The sequence below is a fragment of the Phocoena phocoena genome, chromosome 5, assembly GCF_963924675.1.
Source record: "Phocoena phocoena chromosome 5, mPhoPho1.1, whole genome shotgun sequence".
Classification (NCBI taxonomy): domain Eukaryota; kingdom Metazoa; phylum Chordata; class Mammalia; order Artiodactyla; family Phocoenidae; genus Phocoena; species Phocoena phocoena.
Window position 1 is genome coordinate 3,227,682 of NC_089223.1, and position 15,992 is coordinate 3,243,673.

At 38.3% G+C, this 15,992-nt stretch overlaps 1 protein-coding gene across 2 annotated transcripts in view; it reads left to right on the forward strand.

The window, feature by feature from the left end:
- Window positions 1-15,992, forward strand: part of RAPGEF2 (Rap guanine nucleotide exchange factor 2) — a 242,455-nt gene that overhangs the window by 205,971 nt on the left and 20,492 nt on the right. For both annotated transcript variants that reach the window (XM_065877765.1, XM_065877766.1), the window contains 8 exons: window positions 229-387; window positions 6,624-6,776; window positions 7,044-7,208; window positions 9,767-9,874; window positions 9,967-10,170; window positions 10,271-10,379; window positions 10,864-11,110; window positions 15,838-15,989. In XM_065877765.1, coding sequence (XP_065733837.1) covers window positions 229-387; window positions 6,624-6,776; window positions 7,044-7,208; window positions 9,767-9,874; window positions 9,967-10,170; window positions 10,271-10,379; window positions 10,864-11,110; window positions 15,838-15,989 — 1,297 coding nt within the window. The remainder of the gene's footprint in view (window positions 1-228; window positions 388-6,623; window positions 6,777-7,043; window positions 7,209-9,766; window positions 9,875-9,966; window positions 10,171-10,270; window positions 10,380-10,863; window positions 11,111-15,837; window positions 15,990-15,992) is intronic.

A 15,992-nucleotide genomic window follows, 5' to 3' on the forward strand; every position in this document is an offset into this window, starting at 1 on the left:
AGTCATTAGGAGAGCGGAGTGCCGTGCAGGCACCTGGAAACCCGTGGGTCCGTGGCTGTGCTTTAGTTCTCGTTCTGTGAACTTGGCCAACGGTCAGCTGTACTTGGGTTATTTGTTCCCTCTTTAAAAAATAAAAGATGTAAATCATTTTTAGGGACCGTTCCAGCATTTACAGCTTCACGATCATGATGTTATATTTTCTGCTTTGTTTTCATTTTTTGGAACTAGCTGGACTCCTGGTCAGTGATTCTGAATGGTTCTGTGGAAGTGACTTACCCAGATGGAAAAGCAGAAATACTATGTATGGGAAATAGTTTCGGTGTCTCTCCTACTATGGACAAGGAATACATGAAAGGAGTGATGAGGACAAAGGTGGATGACTGCCAGGTATAAACTGTCATTATTCTGTGCTTAATATAAAGAACTTACGTATGCAGTTGAGGTAAGATTTTTCAGCCTGTATAAACAGGTCATCTTTTAGATTTATAAAGAAGATTTTAAAGTAGAACTATGACTTTTAGTGTTATCACACTCCAGGAAATTAAAAACAAATCTCCCTTAAAGTTACTTGGGCTCCACAGACCTAAGCATTCTGTAAATGTGTTCTATTAAAAAACAGGTGTTCTATTAATACAGTATTTTTAATTTCCATCAATAATAATTTATAGTCTAGTCAACAAAAAATACGGAAGTAAAAATGCCCATGATGAAAAGAAATTAAATGTAGGTTAGTAAAGGTGCTGTGATACAGTTACACAGTATTTTTATTTAAATACATGGAAGATACGGAATTGATTTTAGAAGTCATGAAAATTAATCATGGTATGAACCAGTAGAAACACTTGATAGTAAAGAAATGATTGCTAATAAAAAGAACAATGTCAGAATTGATATTATGTTAATATTCATTATTTAAAAGCATTTAATAAAAGAATAGAGAGAATGTTGAGACCAAATGTGAAATTTAATTAGATCGATCTAACAGGTAACCTCTATATTAGTGTAAAAAAAAAATTTAAGATGCTTTTATCATTATTAAGTATTTATAATTTATGTCTTAAAAAATTGTCCTTGAAAGATAAAATATTTTAATATAAATAAACCAAAAGAGTTGACTTAGACTAATTAATGTTAAGTGGTCCTTGTATTTATTAGTCTACAGTCTAAAATACGTCATCTGAATATAGTTTATGCTAAAAGAACATCATTGAATTTTTATAATGTCTGATAAATATAAAATAGTGCTCATTTAAATTTTCATTTCAAGTGTTTTACTTACTAAAAAGAAAAATGACCATGGCTATAAATAAAATCATCTTACTTAGAGAATAATTTTGCTAAATAATTCCTCCAGTGAGCACCATAGAGAGAGGAAAAAAAAAAGGCTATAAATTCAGTTTTTGAATATGTAATGCCAGAAGAGCTTTCTTAATATAGCCAGCTCTCAATTATTTGGCAAAATGGAGGAAAACAGAATGGTACATAAATCTCAAAGTCTATATTTGGCCTCAAAATGTTAAAAGGGGTCATATGTGATATTTCAGCTTTAGAATTATATTCCAAAAAAAATAAAGCCAAACTGAGTCAAAACGAACTGGAAAATTGTTAAAGGTTTCTCTGTCCTGTTGTTGCTTCACAGTCTCTCCTTGGGCCCTTCTGCAAGTCAGGATCACTAGAGCATCTGGGTCCGTTTCTGTCCTTAAAGGACGAGTAAAAGCTGTTTTATTTCTGAGGATTCCGCTACTACGTTAGCGCCTCATAATTGGCCAACCCCTTTTGTTAGAAATTTTGTAATCTTGGGACTGAAGTGATGTAGGAGGCATAGAAATGTCTCAGAATAATTGATAAAAATATTATGAGTTAATATTCCAAGAGTGCTGAAGTAATGTCAGATGTAGCAGGTAACATTAAATATTTACCCGGGAGTCCTGGGAAAGGAGGAGGAGGTAGATGTAAGGAAGAGAGTTCATCTCTCTGCTGGATGAGGAATCAGCGGAAACTCCAGAGTGACAGTCATCAAGGTAGACGCCAAGAGAAAACTCTAATGGAACACGAAAACTCTGATTGAAGTAGTGTTAGGCTCCTATGGTTCCTGATACGAGACTCCCGGATGTACAAAGGGGGTCAAGGGTGCAGTGTCTGCCAGACAGAGTCCTTCTCGCTCTGCAGGCCTCTCCACACGTTGTAAAAGGAACGTGAAATCAGGGGTTCAAGAATCACCCTTGTGATTCCCAGCCATCTCAGGCCCTGCGTTCCCCCCCTCCATATTAGAACAGGCATGGGGGGATGAATTTAGATATTTTAATGCAAATGCTTGTTTGCATTAAATTATGTAGCATTTTAGCGTATTTCTGCTAAAATGTCATTTATTTGTCAGGAAGTGCGCGTGCCACATCCTCCTCTTGTTGGGAGAACTAAACAGTGAGAATCACATTTTTGTCCATAACGTGATCTCCACAAGGGTGTCATTGTACTGAGCACGTTGTAGGCAATCAGAGGTTACTGAATGAAATGAACGAAAGTGGTGTTCCCTTTACCAAGAGGAAGCAACCTTGGCTAGGTTTGGCCCTCATTTCCTTACAGTTCAGTGGGTTCCCAAAATACATCTTGGGTAGTGTGGTATAGAGTCGAGCCCAAGTTCAGCCTGAGGACACGGCATGAGTGGATTCAGTTTGACATTTATTTCTGTCTGTTTGGGGCCCGTGATGTGCTCAGTGCTCAGCACTGCTTAGCCCTGCTCCCTTCTGTGTGCCTCTCTTCCCATTCTCTTTTTCTTTTTCTTTTTCTCTCTTTTTTTTTGGGGGGGGGGGAGCACACCACTCGGCATGTGGGATCTTAGTTCCCCAACCAGGGATTGAACCTGCCCCCCCTGCAGTGGAAGCACGGAGTCTTAATCACTGGACCACCAGGGAAGTCCCCTCCTCTTCCCATTCTTGTCCCCTGTTGGGTTTGAAGGACAAGGGCAGGGCCAGGCATAGATGTCCTTTGGTACCAGGTGATCGGTTTTCCATTCCCCATCCACGCCTTTTCCTTTTGTTTTTCCCTCTTCCTGTCCCTCTTTTTCTTTCCCGCTCTTCTACTTCTGTCTCCCCTTCCTCTCTCCACCACCTACATCTAGGGCCTGCCAGTGACACCCAGGCATGGCCTCGCCCTGCCCTGCACCCTTCAGCGGGGAGGGAACACTTGGATGCCTGTGTGAACAATTAGGTATGAACTCCCTTGCAGATGCAAAGTACCAGTTTAAACAGATCTAATGTCTTAAGGTAAATCTGTTAGACTCGTGTTTTCTTGAGATCATGAGAGCTAGTGATGCTTTGAATTTTAGCAGTAGTTTTGGAGGAGAAAGCAATTGCATGGATATAGTGAAAGCTGACTGTTTTGTATGTTGATAAAAGTTTAACTTTACTTCATTCTTTTATCATTTTTAATATTTTTACTAAATAAAAGTTGTGAGGTCATGTGCCCAAAAGAAAATTATCCTGGGACGTAAGAAATGAAATGAAATCATTGCCCTTTTATAGATGAAATCTTGCTTGAATTTTTATTTCATATCAGAGTGCCAAGATCATACAGGACTTTCACCTGTGAACACCTGTCTGAAAGTATAAAACCTCACTAAAACAATTATGTGTATAACTCACAAATTTTCAACTGGTTTCATCATACCAATTAAAAATTATATTTTTCCTATAAATTTCATGTTATACCTAAAAACTTCTTAAAGCAAAAATAAATTTGCTAATAAAAAATAAATGTTTTCTTGTAAAAGTTACTTCTTTTGAGATATCAGTTCTGTATGGCCATATTAGAAATTCAGTTTGGGCGTCTTTCTTTTTTCCTTTTTGGATGGTATTTCAGTTTGCTGCAGAAGAAATGCCAAGGATGTCTGTCTAGACACTAAGAATTTCAAATCAAACTTATTCTAATTTCTTTAAGTCCTTAGTCAAGAAGATTAATTTTAGTACATTTCTCTTCAGAAAGCATTTTCTTTTTATCTCTCTACTTACTTGTTTTAACTCAGGGATACATTTCTTTTTTAGGAGATAAATGATATAATTATGTTCCCTAAAATTGAGTATAAGAAAGAACACCTAAAATTATTTGGAGACCTGGGGAACAATTTTGCTACCGTGTAAAAAGAAAAAAGTTTAAAATATGTTTGAGGCAAGAAACTAAGGACCATAGATTTTAAACATACACACACCTGTGGTCAGTGTTAAGGATATGCGTCTGTAGGGGGTTTTTTGGCATTAAAAAAATTTTATTAAACTATCCATAATTGCTTACAACAAAAGCCTATGCTTTTCGAATTTTAACTTGTTGATTCTAAACTCTTAATAGAAAAGTTAGTGAGATGATATCAATCAACTTGACGGAAGAAACCTAATATCATAGTATGCTCGTTCTTGAGTGTGAACTGCTGCTGCTACTTCTGTAAAAAAGCTTTACTGAGTGTGCAGAAAGTATGGAGAATACAGAAAAGTATATCAAACAATGAAAGTCACTTGTAAATGGCATTGCTCAGAAATAATCATTATTAGCCTTTTGTTATGCCAAGATTCTGATATGCATGTATAATTTTTTTAAATTAGCAAGCACGTACTTATGAGACATTGGTTACATTAGCATGCCGAATGCACAGCTGTGTCCTCATCTGTACAGCGGGGATAATAGTAGTACCTTCCTCATGGGCTGGTTGGGAGGATAAAGTGAGAAAGTTCCTATAAAGCTGCTACAATATCATGATGATAATAATGTCATCGTTGTCATTAAAATCATTATTACAATATTTGGTTTTAAATTTTTTTTTTAAAATTAATGTGTTATCATGAATATTGAGCCGGAAGTCTAAACGTCCTGTGAAAATATGATATTAGATGCCTATAGCATCTTTTATCTTACGTACATTATAATTTAACCATTCCCTCTTTTCATCTTTTCACCTTAAAGGAGAAAATGTCCATCCTTTCTTCATTCCTAACAGATTTTTAAAATGAGAATAAATTATTCAAAATTCAGAGAAAACAGTAATTTTTATTTACGAATCTACTGTTGCTTTCTCACAGGCCTCTGGCTAATCTGTGTAACAAGTGATTTCTAGAATTCATTCATAACTTTCTTTAAAACTACTAAGAAATGTAATTAAACGGTTTGCCCTGAGCCCTGAAATTTTTTATCTTTGGGGTCGTGGAGGAGTAATTGCTTGAAGTGCATATTTTTGTTAACTTTTTCTTTAAAAGAGCAAGGATTAACCTTCATACCAGTTATGAGGAATAATGATTTGAGCTTAACAAGTATGTGGCTTGTTTTGTGGACCTTTTTTGAACAGACTTTCTAAAATGATTTCTTTTATCAATTATAATTAGCAAATTTGTTATATCTACTGCTTGGGTATCTTTGAATTTTGGTATCTTTTATTAAGTTCATCTTTATTTTTAAATTGCTGCTCTGAAAGTCTTCAAATTTTTAAAGCCCACTAAATGATAATTATGTTTTAATATCTGTTTTTTAAATAAAAAAATTTATTGAGCACATACTGTATATCTAGCACAGTTCAGGAGTTTTACCTGGATTATCTCACTCAGCCTCCACAAGGATCCTATGAGGCTGGTGCTCTTATGACCATCTCCCCTTTTCAGATGGTAAAATGAGGCCCACCGAGTGATTGTCCCAGGATCCCACAGTGAGAGGTAGTAAAGCTGGGGTTTGAATCAGTTCACCTGACCCTAGAAGTCACAGGCAGGAAGGGTTGGGGCAGGTAAGAGAATTTCTTCTGACAAGCAATTTTATGGTGATTTTATTAGCACGCTCGGATTTCCTAAGCACCAGAGAGTCCCAGGTTTGTACCTGCCCACTGATAGTACCGCAAAAAATCACAATCTAAAAAAAGTCGTGGTCACTTAGCTCAGTCCCCTGGGTTCAGGTTGCACATTACAATTCTTAAACTAGAAAGACCACCCAGCAGCTACCCTGATGGAGTGGATTACAATCCATCATTAACATCATTCTATTCTGAACTCTTTTCATAGTCTTCCCTTCTGCTAGGGCCATAATTCTAACAGATACTTAAACGACCACGTATAGACTCTTCAGAGCTTTTTTGCTGCTCTGCCCACAGTTGTGTGTGCTCTTTTTTTTTTTAATTTTTATTGGAGTATACTTGATTTACAATGTTGTGTTAGTTTACAGTGTCTAGCAAAGTGGACTGTCCAGATTCAGTTATACGTGTACATATAGCCAATCTTTTTTTTTTTTCTTTTTAATATCTATCCTGAGAGTCCCCTCTCCTCCCCCAGTGTTTTCTAAGTGTCACAGCTTGGGGAGTGGGAGTGGTGAGAAAGAACTGTTCTAATTTTATCTTCTGATATTTTTCATTGTTAGGATTTTTAATATAAACTACATATAAATATTCTAAAAATGAAACTTTTCTTGACCAAGGAGGAAATACATTAAAAAGTAGAGAAGTCCGATTAAGGTTCGTTCATTACTGCCCTCATTTAGAAAGTATGGGAGAGACATGGGAAAATGTCAGTGTTAAATAATTAAAACACTGAATCATTAGCGCTGCTATAGGTTTCTCGCAAGCACTTTATCATTAGCATGTGACTTACATTTTATTCCAGTTTGTCTGCATAGCCCAGCAAGATTACTGCCGTATCCTCAACCAAGTAGAAAAGAACATGCAAAAAGTTGAAGAGGAAGGAGAGATCGTCATGGTGAAGGAGCACCGAGAGCTCGATCGAACGGGAACAAGGAAGGGGCACATCGTCATCAAGGTGAGACAAACACGCCTCTGCCCCGTGGCAGGAGGGTTTAGGTAGTACCCGTTAGGACGGTGTAAGATGCCCCCACTCCGTTTTTAGGCGTAACTTCTCTTAAATGTTAGCAATTGTTAAAAATCTTTATCTTTCCTGAAGAACAGCAGTCTTAGTCATTATTGTGTATGTTACTGTCCAGTTCATCTTAGGCTGAAGGTTTGAAATCAAGGTACCATATAGTTGCCATTCATGCGGGATGCTGGTGACGCCTTTGATTTGTTGCAGGGCACCTCAGAAAGATTAACGATGCATTTGGTGGAAGAGCATTCGGTGGTGGATCCGACGTTTATAGAGGACTTCCTGTTGACCTATAGGACTTTCCTCTGCAGCCCGATGGAAGTGGGCAAAAAGTTGTTGGAGTGGTTTAATGACCCGAGCCTCAGGGATAAGGTTGGAAGTTGCGTTTTAGTTTCCTTTCAACTATGAAGCATTCAGATACAAAGTTAAAGAGACTTTAATATATATTTGTCATGCCACTTATGTTCAAAATATTTTGACAGGATAAGAGAATGTACTTCTTAAGCCAGAAGATAAAAACAAGGTGATACACATAGCAGTTCTTGTTACAGATTTCTAAGTTCAGCCCTAGAATTTTCTTGTTGTTGTAAAGCCTTGCCTCTTGGGCTTGCAGTTTATTTATTTGTTTGTTTACTTATTGGGCCGCGCCGTGTGGCATGTGGGATCTCAGTTCCCCGACCAGGGATCAAACCCACGCCCCCTGCATTGGAAGTGCGGAGTCTTAACCACTGGACTGCCAGGGAAGTCCCTAGAAATTTTTTTCTTTTTAACGCAAAGGCTGATACATAGGCCAGCAAATGTTTCAGCAGGTATTCTGTGAGAATCCTTCCCTATGTGGATGTATTTTTGATGTATTTGTGGGAGGAGGTGAGTTCCGTGTCCTTCTCCTCCGCCAACTTGATTCCCTTCCCCCCAGCAAATGTTTATAAACTTTAGTTCCGTTGCAAATTCTGTTAAAATGCAGCCCTCAGCCACCTGGGTTCCATGGGAATCTGCATCCTCTGGTTCAGCGGACGGCCAGTGTACACCACATAAAAGTTAGTTTTCCAGTTGGCACCCGAGCAGCGTCCCCTCAGAACCATCGCGGGCAGGTAGGCCCCAGGCATGTAATTCTGAACAAACCCTCTTCAGCAGCTCTTGAGTCAAGCTCTTTTTCAAGGCCAGAGTGGGTGATAAAGTACCTAGTCTTGTGAGGTTTGAGAGTTACTCATGGCCTGTACTCGTTTCTCCTTCCACGTGACGGCCTGGTTTCCATGAGGCCGACTTGGGAGAGTCAGGGCGTACAAATCCAGAACTGGGCACTAGCAGCAAAGGGCCTCCGGCTCCAGGGCTTCCCTGGTGGCGCAGTGGTTGGGAGTCCGCCTGCCGATGCAGGGGACACGGGTTCGTGCCCCGGTCCGGGAAGATCCCACATGCCGCGGAGCGGCTGGGCCCGTGAGCCATGGCCGCTGAGCTTGTGCGCTGTGCTCCGCAACGGGAGAGGCCACAACAGTGAGAGGCCCGCGTACTGGGGAAAAAAAAAAAAAAAAAGGCCTCCAGCTCCAGTGTTGGCCCTGCCGCTGACTCGCCCGTGGCCCTGGAGCAATCGTTTGGACAGTAATGCTCTTCATCTCATAATCTGAGGGTCACAGGCATAGAAGACCTCAGCCGAGGTCCTTAGCCTTAGCATTGCCTCTGTCATTTACCTTCTGTGTCATCTCACCCTCCTGCTACTCGTCTCTTTACTTGTAAAACGGTAATCAGCCTCCTTCTGGGCTTGCTGTGAAGGTGGATAACCGTGTAGGCCTGGCTCCCAGCAGCCTCTTAGTGCATCTTAAAGCTGTTGTGGTGGCGGTTGGTAGTATTCAGTTTATGATTTATGAATCTCGTTTTTCTAACCTGGAATATGGCTAGTCGACTTCTAAGTTGGCTTCTCAGCTACAAACTTTTAATGTTATGAAAAGGTCAGGTGTTAAGGATATAGTTTCAGGGGAGATGGTCATCTGGGTTTCCTAAACTTGAAAAATGGGCGTTAGTGGAAATAAATGACAAAAAAATTAATATAAATATCAAGAGTTGACTCCTGAGTGATTAGTCAGGTTATATACTATAATTTGTCACAGCGTACTGACTATAAGCAGTATTTTAACTGCAGTTTGAAGATTAACTGTCTACTGTGGACTCTGTTTCTTCACTGCTAGAATGGCATGCTTAATTTTCCCACTTTAAGAGGTTAGTTAACGCTTGAAAACAGTGCTATGGAAAATTTCTTTGATCGTGTTATTCAAGATTTAGAACATTGAACTCATATAAAATAAAACAGGTACCTTTAAAGTTGCAGTTATACTCACTTCATATAGTAAAATTTTACTGAGAATTAGATGTTGTTATAAATATTAAGGATGCCCTTAGAACATAACAGGTAAAGTTGTCGTCCTCATGGAACTTATAGTCTAATGAAAGTCACACAGTTCTTGCTGATACAAAGCTAATACTCCATAGCTGTGAGTGTGTGTCTTGTTCTGTATAAAGCTCAGTGTAGGGCTCAGTGAAAACATGTGTGCCGGGTAAGAAAAGGCTACTCATTTTCCCTGCACAATTGTAGATGTTAAAGTTTCTGTCTTCTTTTGTATTATTTTGATTTTATTATAGTTTTTGTTGTGACCTATTTCAAATATATTTTGAGATGAAGCAAGATAGAAGTTAGTTACCATCCTTCACAGATTCAAAACCCTTCGCGGTCAAACAGCGTAAAGTCCACATTCAAAGTATTACTGTATATTTTTAGAAGGTCATTCTCTTATGAATGAAATCTGAGAGTTTTATTGTTACCTTTCTTGCTCATTGTTATTAGGTAAATTGTTTGTTGGATAACTTTTTTGAAATGACTTTAATCGTCAATTTTTAGCACTAGAAAGAAGAAAACCTATTAAAAATAATTGATCTTGCAGGTTACACGGGTAGTATTATTGTGGGTGAATAATCACTTCAATGACTTCGAAGGGGATCCTGCGATGACTCGATTTCTAGAAGAATTTGAAAATAATCTGGAAAGAGAGGTAATATTGGGGATTTTTAAAAAATAAACCATCAGCTTTAAGTTCATTTTATTCAGCCCATCTTTGAAACCACTCTTTTTGAACTCTTGTAGAAAATGGGTGGACATCTAAGGCTATTAAATATTGCTTGTGCTGCTAAAGCAAAAAGAAGATTGATGACACTCACAAAACCATCCCGAGAAGCTCCCTTGCCTTTCATCTTACTTGGAGGCTCAGAGAAAGGATTTGGAATCTTTGTTGACAGTGTAGATTCAAGTAGCAAAGCAACCGAGGCAGGCTTGAAACGAGGGGACCAGGTATGGTATTTCTGAATGCAAGCATAAGGGTAAATACTGGTGTCTTTTTCTCCTTCAGTCAATTGGGAAACTGAAATTAATTTTATAACTTTATTTTTAGATATTAGAAGTAAATGGTCAAAACTTTGAAAATATTCAGCTGTCAAAAGCCATGGAAATTCTTAGAAATAACACACACTTATCTATCACTGTGAAAACCAATTTATTTGGTAAGTGGTTTACATTTTTGCATACTTTCATTTTCCTCCTTTTCTTTGGTCTTTTTTTTTTAGCATTTAGGTCTTAATCATGAAAAAAGTCATGTTTATCATCCAAACGTCATAAGAATTGAAAATTTATAGTAAAATGCATAGATACAGAATTAATTATGTAAGTGTATAATTAGATCTGAATCAAAATCTACTTACTTGAGGACCATAACATTATTTTTATCGATGTTTTTATTGATAAATATTTTAAATATCTATACATTTAAGGAGTGTACTATTTTAACTTAATCTGAGTAGAAGTGACAGAAGACATACAAAAACAGATTCTTGGTGTCATTTGTTCATTGGAGTAGTGTTTTTCTACAAGATTACCATTTTGGTAGCTGCAGTCTGTACTTAGATAATATTTCCAAGTTCTACAATCGCCTTTGAATTGTTCAGATTTCTTACAATGGGTGTTTTGCGGTGTTTGTTTCCTTTTTAGTGTTTAAAGAACTTCTAACAAGATTGTCAGAAGAGAAGAGAAATGGTGCCCCTCACCTCCCTAAAATTGGAGACATCAAAAAGGCCAGTCGCTACTCCATTCCAGATCTCGCTGTAGACGTAGAACAGGTGATAGGACTTGAAAAAGTAAATAAGAAAAGTAAAGCCAACACTGTTGGGGGAAGGAACAAGCTAAAAAAGATACTGGACAAGACTCGGATTAGTATCTTGCCACAAAAACCATATAAGTAAGTGTCTGTATAAGTTTTCTGTACATTATGTTATTGTGTTAAAATGACATGCAAAGGTGGTGATGTAACTAGTGTTTGCACATGAGTGTAAAAAATGTTTTCAAGCTTTTATGGCTGAGCTATCTTAGAAGCGATATTGAACAATTAAGTTTGTTTTAATCCCATTTTTGCCACTTACTTGCCCACTCCGATCTTCATTGAAATATTTTGTTTCTCATTTGGACTTTTAAAAGGCAAGAATGTGTGTTTGCTCCTGTCTCCGCCATGGTGTGGCGTCATTTCTGCTCCTGTTTCCTTTGTTTCTGGGTGTCTCCTCCACCATCAGCATCTGCTGTGTGCCAGTCAGGTCATGGCTGCTCCCAGTTGGTTCCGTTCACGCTTGCCATTCTCTTGTTTCCTCTCTCCTGTTTTCAGTTATTTAACTGTTGCCAAGACATCACCAACCAAGCACAGAATTCCTTTCCTTCCTCCCAGTGGGCTCTGCAGTCAGAATGTCAGGTGTATTCTTGAATCTCTTCTTAGCTGTTTACTTAACGCCAGGACAAAATTGCAGGTGTCGCACTTTTTTAGCTTTGCTTGTCTGCTTGCTTTTGTTTTCATTTTAGCTCCTTCTGGGTCTGTGGGTGTTCTATAAAACCCAGTTACCATCAGCCAAAATTCTTTAAAGTATTAAATTACACGGGGGCCCCAAATTCATTTTTTATTGATTCCTCAAACTACAGAGGTGTAAGAGATAACCTGAAAACATAAAGGTTATTTCTTCCTTTGATAATCTAATGGGTCCTCCAGAGGAGCAGCACATATAAGCATTCAGGAGTGTATCGAGCATTTTTTTTAAATTCCACTTCAGATAAAAGTTTCATCCAAATATTAGAGAGATATGGTCTAGGATGTGCTGTTAATGGGTCGAGTGTCAAACTTGTGTTTTCCCCATTAAACTATAATGATTGGTGGTTTCATATCAGCTAGAAAAGACTGCTACATCAGAGTCCTGAGGATAAGCAGTGAGTAAGATGGCTTTATTTATAGACTTGAGAGTATGATTATACCAAGTAAGTTTCTAAGAGACAGTGGATTAGGCCTGCTGGCATTATAGAGAATAGGAATCGATTTTTTAAGTGACCCTTCTTGATGAAAAAGTCATTTTTAAGTAGATAAGAAAAGTTACTTCAGTTACTTTAATGTTGAATTATTAGCAGGACGGTAACCAAAAAAATCTTAGAGTCAGTTGACCATGAGTTAAATATGAACCTTTAAAACAATCTAACACAAGTCAGCATGACCCTGCCGAGTATTAATAGAAACGTGACATGTCAGAGCTGGGACGTAATCCATCCCTGGTACAGGGTGTTGGCGAAGGACGCAGGATGAGAATACTATGTATAATGTTATTCTGTGTATTTAGAAAGATATTCAAAAGCTAGAAAAGGGAAAAGAAAAAAGGATAATAATTAGACATGATTTTAAAGCACTGAGGAAACATCTTAAATTTGCCTTGAAGAACATAGATGACTCATTTAAATCTTTATGAAATATTAAACATTATTATGAAAATTATTTGAATTAATCCATATATGTAATGTAATTGAAATGAAAAGAATAGTTATATTTAAAAGAAGGCTCAGTAAACCGTAGGATCTATTATATTGGTATGATAGACTTTATTTAATACTAGTTACTACTAAAACTTTTCTCTCCTAGAAATAAGCATATGTTTAGAAAGATTTTTTTTTTTGACAAAGCTACCAAAGTAGTCAAGCAGATGAATCTTCTAGTACGTTCTATTTTTTAATTTTTAAATTTGTTTTTTATTTTTTGGCTGCGCTGGTCTTCATTGTGGTATGTGGGCTCTTCGTTGCAGGCTTCTCTTTAGTTGTGGCATGCGGGCTCTCTAGTTGAGGCACGCGGGCTCAGTAGTTGCGGTGCGCGGGCTCTAGAGCACGCAGGCTCAGTAGTTGTGGCATGCGGGCTCTCTAGTTGTGGCACGCGGGCTCAGTAGTTGCGGTGCGCAGGCTCTAGAGCACGCGGGCTCAGTAGTTGTGGCACACGGGCTTCTCTCTAGCTGTGGCGTGCAGGTTTAGTTGCCCCGCGGCACGTGGGATCTTAGTTCCCCGACCAGGGATCGAACCCACATCCCCTGCATTGGAAGGTGGATTCTTAACCACTGGACCATCAGGGAAGTCCCAGATGAATCTTCCAGATATACTGTTTTTTTTTTCTCTCTCTCAAACATTATCAGTATCACAGAAGCTAAGATGTTGGATGGTGGCAGCCTGACAAGGATAGGCCCGGAAGAGTGATGTGACTATGGGGTGGGTGGGCAGGAGGCTGGTAAGGCTCAGGTCTGTTTGTCCGGTAAGTGGAGAAAGACTGCAAAACCCTGAGGAAAGAGAGAATAAACCAACAGACTACATATAAAGTTAACCAAGGTCAAAAAATCTCAGTAGCAATCAGAGAGTTCTAGAGGTCCAACAACAAGAGAATGTGCTCAGAGGTGGACCTTTCTGAACTAAGCCTTTAAAATAAAGTAGTTTCAGTCCGAGAGTAACCCTGCATCTGTGGACGGCAGAGATACAGCTGATAGTAGAGCGTTAGATCATCATGCTTGGTATTGAAACGTTGCTGAGAAACAGCTCGGAAGAAGGCTGCTCATTGGGGGATGCCTGGAGTGCGCCAGGATTGATAGCATCTGTGCCAGCAAAGGCCCAGTTGGCTCTGTCTTTGGTCTGAGTCCATAGCAGTTGTCTCATGTACGTATGACATCTAATATTTTTGGCAGTAAAGCCTGGTTTATATGGTTGAAAAATGAAATTCCACTAAAAATGTGAAGGTTTTAATGTTGCATAGAACATGAGTCCTTTTTGTCTGTATGTACATGCCTCTATGCACTTAAATGGAAATTTAGTTTTGTTGTGGACTTGCCTTTGAATCTTTTTTTTAACTGTTACTGCAATAGAGTTGATTTACAATGTTGCGTTAGTGTCAGGTGTACAGCAAAGTGATTCCGTTTTATGTATACATACTTTTTAGATTCTTTTCCCATAAAGGTTATTACGAGATATTGAGTATCGTTCCTCAGGCTAAGCACCCTTGTTGGTTGTCTGCTTTATATATAGTAGTGTGTATATGTTAATCCCAAACTCCTAATGTATCCCTCCCCACCTTCCCCTCTGGTTACCGTAAGTTTGTTTTCTATGTCTGTGAGGCTATTTCTGTTTTGTAAATAAGTTCATTTGTACCATTTTTTAATATTCCACATGTAAGCGGTATCATAGATAATTTGTTGTTCTCTGTCTGACTTACTTCACTTAGTATGGTAATCTCTAGGTCCATCCATGTTGATGCAAATGGCATTGTTTCATTCCTTTTTATGGCTGAGTAATATTCCATTGTGTTTATATACCACGTCTTCTTTATCCATTCATCTGTTGATGGACGCTTAGGTCACTTCCACAACTGGCTCTTGTAAATAGTGCTGCTATGAACATTGAGGTGCGTGTATCTTTTCAAATTAGTGTTTTCTCCAGATACATGCCCAGGAGTGGGATCGCTGGATGATATTTACCTATGAAGTTTGAAGAATTGACACTAAAATCATCTTTGGTCTTGTGCTTGCTTATTTGCCTCTGTAATTTCTATTTCCCTCCCAAATAAAGAGGAAGAATGCTGCTAGATTTTTTTTTTTCTTTGCACAGCCATTAAAAATGGTAGTTATTTTGATCAAGCTGTCATGTCCGAAAGCCTAATTGATGCTAAGTGTCTTAATTTTATGGCACCTTGGTTGGTATCCCAACCTTAGTACGATCTTCTTTCTCCTTGTTTCAAGGTATTTATAGAAATTGGTCAGAGCTATAACCATTTGCTTGTGTTCTACTTATTTTGTGTTTGTTTGTGCTTATTGTTTCATGCTGATGATTTGTTTTGGAAACAGTTGGCCCTTCAAATCTAGAAATAATGTTATGTATTATTAAACCATGTTTCAAGAGTTGTCCCCAGGCTTTTATAAATGGAAATGAGTTTGTAGCTATCCATAGTAAGTAGTATTTCTCTGGGAGCTTAAACGTAGAACTAGAAATTTTGAGTAGTGAGTTCAAAGTGAAAGTGAGTCATTGGATTTCCATTGCCTCTTTTTTGATGCCAAGAAATGTCACCATGCACCACTGCTTTTTTAGGCTCTGTATAATTAAGAAATAATGTCTGTGTCAAGCTTTCTTTACATTTGACTCCATCATGATCTCATTTATTTCTCTGAAACACTGGAGAATGAAGTTGGGACAGTTTGGATTTTTTTTCTCTATTCATTTTTTACTCAATTTCTTCATTTCTTGAAGATTATAAAACAACTTACCCTTCTGAGGCAGAAGTCATCATTTGAGTGACTAAATGCCTTTTTTAAAATGTGCTTTTTCTTAAATCTATTTCCACGACTAACTAGGGCTTATCTTTTCTTGAATATATGTCTGTACTCAGAAACTACTGCTATTTGTTATGATTTGTCTTGAGCTAAAAAGGCAAAGGTTTTAGAGACACATGCTGTGCACTTAAGAACATGAGTTGGATACACTTAAGCAGTGGTTGCTTTTGCAAGTTCCAACCGAATTTATTAATCATAGTTGTACGTTAACTGCGGGTTTTCTGAAATACGGTTGTCCATGCTATCTGTTGATGAGTCATAACTTTTTAACTTGCCGATCGTCTCTTCTCTACCTTTCCTCTTGGTTCAGCGACATCGGGATTGGTCAGTCTCAGGATGACAGTATAGTCGGATTAAGGCAGACCAAGCACATCCCGACCGCGCTGCCCGTCAGCGGAACCTTATCATCCAGTAATCCTGATTTACTGCAGTCCCATCATCGCATTTTAGACTTCAGTGCTACTC